We start from the raw sequence: 8,905 nt of genomic DNA on the forward strand, positions 1-8,905 counted from the left end.
CCCTTTTGATACGGCCATAATTTTTTTTTAAGTAAACTTAAATATATCATATATAAGCTTTTGTTTTCATCAATTGTATAATTTTATTTGTGTGAATTTTCCGTGATTGGGCGCTCTCATTAATTTTTATAATTAATTTGTTTGCAACTATTTTTGTTTATGTATCTTCACATCAACTTTGGGCTTTAAGTTATCTAGGAGAAAAACTAACAACGATTTAGCCAATTAACTGTGATTGACAGGGTTTAATATTTGCTCAATCATTCTAAAATGAAGCCATGCCCCAGACACAAAAGGCGGACAAGTTCAGCGGCACCCCTCCCTCCTGGTACAGTGGTGTTTGCAACACCTGAGACAAAAACTTCAACAAAAAAAAACACATGGGACAAAAACTCGACTTGTCTGTAACAACAATTCGCCCGGCCAGCGGTATCTAAACAAACCTGTTCTACACAATTTTGTCCGCACAATCAAATGCCTTCTACATGGCGATCCAAGATTTGTAACGTGTCCTTGACAGCCTCTGGATTGGCGCCACTCTTCATGCATACTGACACGTAAAATGCAAAAAAGCAGAAGCCCTCCACAACCACTAAACCAACCCAAGAAGAAAAATTTAAGCACTTTCTCTCTCTCTCTCTCTCTGCTGCAGCTAAGCAATGGTGAAGCTAGCGTCGGTGAGGGGGTGCAGATTGTACGGCCCTCATCCCATCAGGAACAGGTGGGAGTACATCAACGCGAGGCTGTACGTGTTCTCTGGGCTCCTCCTGCTCGCTGGTTTCTGCGCTCGGCTGATCGCCGGGGGCGGTGTGTATGCCTTCTATGTTATCCTCATCGCCTTGGCCCTCATCGCTGCAGTGAACGTGCACGACCTCCTCGCTCACCTCGCCGGCTTGGACTTCCGGCTGCAATTGTTGTGTCTGGATTTGCAGTTCGGGCTTGTAGAAGTTGGGGCTCCGCTGCTGCAGTGCATGGGTTCCATCCTTACCTTTTTGGCGCTTCTTTTCCTCTTGGTATGCATCAATTGCATGACTCTCTCTCTCTCGTATGACCATTTTGTGTATTTGGATTATACGTGTTACTTTAGGGGGCGTTTGATTGTGTGGATACAGCAGCGTTTGTGGATCGCTACCATCCACGCCTCATGCACTCGATGCAAACATTGGACGCATGGGGTGCTTGAAACATGGCGCCTCCTGTGTCTAGCAGTGTTCCACCCCTCTCCCTGAAGCAGTGATATTCAAAGCACTTGAGACAAAAACCAAAAAAAACAAAAGACTATAAGAAAAAAGCAGGGAAACACCTAGATAAAAACTCAACTTGTTTAGGACGCTTCAGTGCCCAGCCAGCAATACCCAGACAGTACTATTTGCAGACTTGTCCGCTTAATCAAACGGGCCCTTAGGACCTTTCACCATTATAGGCTTGCTTGAATTTCCCGATTAGTTGTTATACATTAATTTCAAGATTTTCGAAGATCCAAATTCCAAAAGTCCAAACCAATCTGGAATTTGCGTACGGATTTAAAATGCCCCAAAAAACTGACTTTTAGATTTGAAAAAAAATATATGCTTAAACCTAGGCTAGCTAGCTAAGTGGGAATCATCAAGGGTGCTACTTGTAAAGGCATGCAGGGATTCTTTTGGGTGTGCAAAATGTTATAATACAACTATGAAGCATGATGTTGATTCTGAGATGCCACTTTTTTATGAATGTAAAAAGTCAGCCAAAGAATCCAGCTTACTCTCCTTTTCTATTTTTATCTTGTTTTTTTCTTTTTTGAATGATGGTTTTCTCTTGTTTTAACCCTTTATTTTGGAGTGCAGATTGAGAAAAATTACAAGTTGGAAAAACGCGCCTTGAATCTGTTAATAGCAGGCCCTGCTCTTTGGCTCGTGGGTTCAATCCACAACGCATGCCAAGTGTATGAGAGGGCCGATGGCCATCTCCAGGTTCTGCAAAAGGGTGTCTACCTTCCTTTTATTATGGGGAGTTTGCTGTTCTTTGTGGCTGGAATCCTCAACAGGCAGGCTCTCACCGATTGGGCCTATGGTGTGAACTTATTGGTAATATCATCGCATGCCCCTTACTCTAATTCTTTGTGATCAGTGAAAAAGAAGATCAGATTGTTTATGTTTCTCTTTGGTCTTCATAATTGGTATTGAACAGGGAAGAACTTGGGCTTGGCTAGGTTTAAGTGGGAGCTTGTTGTTCATCATTGGAGGACTGGTGAATCTCTCCAAAGTGTTCAAGATGCAACAAGTGGATGGGCTGAGGCTGGAGAAGCTAAGGGGTGGGGCACATGAAAGGCTAAGTAGGGAGAGGGAGGGAAGGATGTCACTCATCCTCTAAGACCAAAGGAAGAAGAAATTAAGCCAGGAAGTAGCATCCGTTTCATCTTCTTAGAAGGGTGTGTTGATTGGTCAAGCCTAAAGAGGTTTTTTTCTGTAGATGCATTTCAGTTTTTAGTCAAGTGATTGTAAACTCTGCACTAAAAAAAAATGGGTTTTGAATGCCTCCCCACTCTACCGTAGCGGGTAGCATTTGATACATATAGACCACACGATATATATGAACGAAATTGGACACGATACTGATATACGTGGTTCGGCAGTAATGCCTACATCCACGGCAAGAACACTTTAATCACTCTTAATTGGCAACGGTTATGTTTATCATTTTGGCAAGGTCAATGTTGCCAGATGAACGATCCATATTAATGCATTTGCTGGCAGGTTGGTAACCTTTAGCCACTGAAGGGAATAAAATAGAAATAGAGAATAGAGAGAAAAGTTTAGAACAATGATGGAGAATGACTTTCAATACTTCTTACTCAAAAAAGGCTCTTCACACTTTGATACCTGGTAGGAGGTGAGCAATTTGGGGAGACAAATGTGGTCACTGGTAGAGATGATGGTCAGTGTTTATAATACGATTTAGAGAACCAAGAGGCTACTGAGGATAGAAAGTTCATCAAGAAAAAGAAAGAGACGATTTGTATGTCATAATCCATATAAGTCATCAAGTGCCACTGAATAAATGATAGCGATTCTTTTTATCTCGATAATTATTTATTGTAATTCTATAATTCTTTTTTGTAACGTGATATTCTTTAATTATTTAATTCTTTTTTTAATAATTATAGCACACAAGTGTCATTGAACAGATTGTTGTAATGTTCGACCTTCATAAATAAAAGTGATCGCATTTGTTTTTTATAAGAGATCACGATTGGCTTGTAATCAGTTGTATATAAGAGATCGTGATTTATTTTTTATAGAAGGTGTTCTATCACGATCTCTAAAGTCATCCCACCTAAACTCATCAAATAATGGAGTCAAATCTGTTTGAATATCCTATTGTGATTTTCCTTTATGAGCTTTGTCCTAGGGAATGATACGTTCCATCATGATTTACACAATGACATTCGAAAATGGCAGACAAGAAACAATAAATAAATCGACACGATGTTTAGACTTAGTAAAGAACAAATCAAGTTAACTTGACTGATACAGACGTCATTGTGTATATCGCACTGGAACAATATATGGTATAATGATTCAGATACAATACATGTACAACGATTTGTCTCATCGCGAATTACACAATGACTGATAAAAATCGAAAAGTAGAAAGAAAAATTTGTTGAAGGACAATATCTGGAGCATATTGTGGCGTTGTGGCCTTAGTGTTGCCCTGCGATTTGTGGTTTTCCTAAAGATCGACTGGTGGTCTAGAATTAATATAAAGCAAGATAATGCTAAGTTCATTTTAGATGGTCTATAAATAAATGAGGTAAATGGTTTAAAATCATTTATAATTATTTCAGTATTTATCATTCAGTAGTATAAATCGTTGAAATGTTTAGCATTCTTAAGTAATCATCGTTGTAAGATTTTGTCTTTGTTAGTATAAATCGTTATCTCTTTAGCATTTATCTTTCAGTATTGTAAATCATTGTAATCATTTTCATTCTTAAGTAATGATCGTTGCAGGATTTTGTATTTCTTAATACAAATCATTATCGCTTATGCATTTAACTTTCAGTATTGTAAATCGTAGTAATCATTTTTCTTCTTAAGTAATGATCTTTGCAGGATTTTATATTCCTTAGTACATATCGTTATGGCTTTAGCATTCAACTTTCAGTACTGTAAATCGTTGTAATCGTTTGCATTCATAAGTAATGATCGTTGTAGGATTTTGTATTCCTTAGTACAAATCGTTATCGCTTAAGCATTTAACTTTAAGTACTGTAAATCGTAGTAATCATTTGCATTCTTAAGTAATGATCTTTGCAGAATTTTGTATTCCTTAGTACATATCGTTATGGCTTTAACATTTAACTTTCAGTATTGTAAATTATTGTAATCGTTTGCATTCATAAGTAATGATCGTTGCAAGAATTTGTATTCCTTAGTATAAATTGTTATCGCTTTAGCATTTAACTTTCATTAGTGTATATCATTGTAATCATTAGCATTCTTAGTAACAGTCATAAGATATTTAGCACTCATTATTATAAATAATTTTAACGATACATTACAACCACATTCATTTACATTAGTATTTAGTTACAATACATCATGACCAATGGTTTGGCTTAGATACAATACATGACCATCATCAGCATCAAAGAAAACAAACATCATCAGGAGCAGCATCAACCCATGTCTAAATAGTGATGTGCTTCGAAACAGACATCATCAGCATCAACACTTTTAGTTTACTCAGTAGCCTTCGGTAGTCACTGGAAACAATTGAAGGCAAATCTATCTACCAATGGAGGTTCTTATCTGTTTGCAAGTTTTTTTTCATGATGTATATTGGCAACAGATAAAAATATTGATCCCAACAAGCAGAGAAGATGTAGCCCGCGCGACTAGCATATTTGTCATGAAGTATATCGAAGATTAGGCAAATATTTTTCCAACTGAAAAGTATAGTTTATGAACGATTGAGAGTCTGACAGTAGGAATAGATCAAATAGATTGTCATTAGCACCCACCTGTCTATCATGCAAAATATTTGTGCTTGCTTCGGTATGGCGGCAAAGATTAAGGATGATTATGGTCGTTATATTATGCGTAAGCTTCGATATACTTTATGACAAATACGCCATAGTCGTATATGTCATGAATATATCGATGTATCCACAAAAGATAATCGCTATAATCATCATCAAAGATTATACAGATCTTTTCATACGACATGAAACAACTACGGTATCAACATCAAACACCATTCATCAAGCAAAAGTAGAAGAAACACAGAAGAACAAAGAAGAAAGAAAAATACAAGGAAGAAGAAGAAGGAAAATAAGAAGACGAAGGCGTGAGAGAAAAAAGAAGAAGAAGTTTCTCTGCCACAGAAAAGAAAAAGGAAGAGAGGTTAAATAGATTAGGGTTTTAGACTTTGACAACGGGTGGGGTCTGGTCACTCCCCCACCTAAACTCATCACACAAACGGAGATGTTATTCAAACTATAAATCTAGGTAATTTAATAAATATAAATCTAGGTAATTTAATAAATACAAATCGACTTACAACCATAATACTTTAAGTTTCATAATTTAACAATATTTGTCCTATTGTGATTTGTTGTTACGAGCTTTTTCAATGTAAACGATATATCCTATCGCGATTTACATAATGATTGATTTATAAATGATGGAAAAGAAAATAATAAACAAATTGACACGATGTTTAGACTGATACGTCATATTGCGTTGACTAGTTTTGTAAAAGTTAGATGAAATAATGTTTTTTCATTTAATTAATATGCAATGCAATTAATTTGTGTGCGGTTTTTTAAAATGGGTGGTAGGTAAAATGGCGATTCTTTTATATATAAATGACACATTGCACAAGTTCAGGAGGGTGTCGCTTCGCTTTGCTTAGTGATTAAGGAACAGACAAACCGATGATTTCTTTAGAATGACGTGTTTGTGAAACAAACATATAACCTACTTCGTCGCAAAGGGGGTATCCATATCGAGGAAGAAGATGACAGCTACACGACCAGTGATGTCGACTAAGAAGACGATGACAACTAGATGGTCAATAATGGCGATGAAGGAGACGATCACAGCTACACAACCAACGATGGCAATTCAGGTATATATTTTCTAAACCTCATTACTAGTTTCTGCAATATTTGCCGCTTTTATGGTGTATATTTGATTTGTGTTGTGTACTATAGAAAGCAATTTCAATGTCGTTTACTGAATATTATGCTCATGTCAGTGGAACATCCACAAAAAAAGGTGGGCAAAAACGCTGCAAAAATCTTCAACAGAACATCAATCGGCTACAAGATGAATTTGCAGAAGGGAACACTATCAGTAATTTTGTACGTATAAAACCACTATCAGTTATATATTTACATATGCCATGGGTATGTATGGGTATGTATGTTAACAAGTTCATATTTGTTGCAAACAAACTATATCTGATTTCGTCATGAATATTACAAGCAATACTAGATGCATTGTCACCCCTTATTTTATGGTATATTGGTACTCTTATTTGTTTATTTTCTTTTATGATTTACTCTTGTTGTTTCGTATTTTAATCTTACTATTATCACTCTTTCGTTCAACAGACTTACGTCCACCGAAAGTCATACACCATTGGATTTCAAGATGCACTACCATGTTGGGGTAACGATGATCACTGCGAAGACTTTTGGTCAAGTAAAAAGGTAAGTGAACAAACCTTTTGTCTAAGGTTTAGGCCTAACATTCCTAACACGATTTGTCTATCGATTTCTACTATATTGTATCGATTCGCAGATATTGATCCCTACACTCTGGCAAACTGCTGAGCATTGAGTCTTATACGTGATGGATTTACGAAAAAAACAACTATGGCGCTACAACTCATTGGACTTTCACATTGGTGTACAATGTGGTGTTATGCATTTGGTAAGTTTTTGTCTATAAGTGTATCGTATCTTTTACGGTGGTCTAGATTTTACTATATTTTGTATTAACCATAGAAGGGATTCCTAAAAGATGTTTTGGGTGTCGACATTGGTGAGTGGAGCTTGATCTGTGCAGACCATGCTCATTTACAAAGTAATGGTGTCGATTGTGGCATAATCATAATGAAGTATATTGAAGTAATATACAATGACGAGAACCTGATTTCGATGTTGTATGATCCTTATTATCCTCTGTTATTGGGGACTCAATTTATATATTGGTGTCACATTACATTTTTTTTGTAGGATGATATACCAAGATTCTGCACCGAACTATGCCCAAAATTGACTGAGTTTTTAAATACGAAAAAGAAAAAGAAAAAGAATCAGTCGGCAAGAGTACTTATAAGGCAACGAACGACGTGACCCCCCCAAGGATTAATATGATGTACAAAGATTTCTAACAGATTTTGTAGACTGTGTATACCAAATTTTGTATACAAATTTTGTAAGACTGTATACAAATTATGTAAATCTTTCTGGGTTGAAATAAAATTTCAATTTTACTAAACACGCGAATAAGTTTGACTATTATTTGTCACCTCTATAGATGACTACTCTCTGTATATATATCTCTACTTACAATTTGAGAATTCTTAAGTCTTTTAGGCCATTAGTGTGGTTTCTAAAAGAAGAAGGCATTATGCCTCAATATACCATGGGTATGTTGGCTCCGACATAGACGTCATTTTGCAAATAGTATTTGTCCTATCGTGATTTGCTTTTTGCGAAGTTTGTCTATGTAAACAAATCATTGTAATGTTCTCCCTCATAAATGTTCGTCCTTCGTAAATGAAAATCCTATAAGCAATTAGAGATGTGAACTGTTCAGAAATCATTGTAATGCGCTCACCCTCTGTAAATAAAAATTGTAAAAGGGATTAGCTATGTATGCGGTGAACAAAGGCTTGTAATATTCACCCTTCATAAATAAAAATCCAATAAGTGATTAGAGTTGTGTAATGTTCATAAATCGTTGTAATGGTCACCCTCGATAAATGAAAATCGCAAAAGGGATTACCATTGTGTACAGTGAACAAAGGCTTGTAATGTTTGCCCTTCGTAAATGAAAATCCAATAAGCGATTAGAGATGTGTACTGTTCAGAAATCGTTGTAATACTCACCCTACCTAAATGAAAATCGCAAAAGGGCTTAGCGATGTATGCGGTGAACAAAGGCTTGTAATGTTCGTCCTTCGTAAATGGAAATTCAATAAGTGATTAGAGATGTGTAATGTTCATAAATCATTATAATGGTCACCCTTCGTAAATGAAAATCGCAAAAGGGATTACCGTTGTGTATAGTGAACAAAGGCTTGTAATGTTCACCCTTTGTAAATGAAAATCCTATAAGCGATTAGAGATATGTACTATTTAGAAATCATTGTAATGCTCACCCTCCCTAAAAGAAAATTGCAAAAGAGATTACTGTTGCGTACAGTGAACAAAGGCTTGTAATGTTTGTTATTCATAAATGAAAATCCTATAAGCGATTAGAGATGTGTATTGTTTAGAAATCGTTGTAATGCTCACCCTCCGTAAATGAAAATTGTAAAGCGATTATCATTGTGTATAGGGAATAAAGGCGTGTAATGTTCACCCTTCGTAAATGAAAATCTTATAAGTGATTAGAGATGTGTACTGTTCAGAAATCGTTGTAATGCCCACCCTCTGTAAATGAAAATTGTAAAGTGATTACTGTTGTGTACAACAAACAAAGCCTTGTAATGTTCGCCCTTCCTAAATGAACATCCTATAAGCGATTAGAGATGTGTATTGTTTGAAAATCATTGTAATGCTCACCCTACGTAAATGAAAATCGCAAAAGAGATTATCATTGTGTACAGTGAACAAAGGCTTGTAATGTTCGCCCTTCGTAAATGAAAATCCAATAAGTGATTAGAGATGTGTACTATTCAG

At 36.1% G+C, this 8,905-nt stretch overlaps 1 protein-coding gene across 1 annotated transcript; it reads left to right on the forward strand.

The window, feature by feature from the left end:
* Positions 1–659: 659 nt before the first annotated feature.
* On the forward strand, positions 660–2,352 carry LOC149843608 (uncharacterized). The gene is made up of 3 exons (XM_090000939.1): positions 660–1,013; positions 1,827–2,066; positions 2,170–2,352. The coding sequence occupies exons 1-3, from the start codon at positions 660–662 to the stop codon at positions 2,350–2,352; spliced, it is 777 nt and encodes a 258-aa protein (XP_089857065.1).
* The last annotated feature ends 6,553 nt before the right edge of the window (positions 2,353–8,905 follow it).

This window comes from Nuphar pumila, chromosome 3 (assembly GCF_984573655.1).
Source record: "Nuphar pumila chromosome 3, dmNupPumi1.hap1.1, whole genome shotgun sequence".
Classification (NCBI taxonomy): Eukaryota; Viridiplantae; Streptophyta; class Magnoliopsida; order Nymphaeales; family Nymphaeaceae; genus Nuphar; species Nuphar pumila.

Excerpts from the sequence above, each read along its gene's own strand:
- LOC149843608 (XM_090000939.1), top strand. The coding sequence starts at position 660 with ATGGTGAAGCTAGCGTCGGTGAGGGGGTGCAGATTGTACGGCCCTCAT. Across the intron at positions 1,014-1,826 it reads TGGCGCTTCTTTTCCTCTTG|ATTGAGAAAAATTACAAGTT; the intron begins GTATGCATCAAT and ends TTTGGAGTGCAG. Across the intron at positions 2,067-2,169 it reads CCTATGGTGTGAACTTATTG|GGAAGAACTTGGGCTTGGCT; the intron begins GTAATATCATCG and ends GGTATTGAACAG.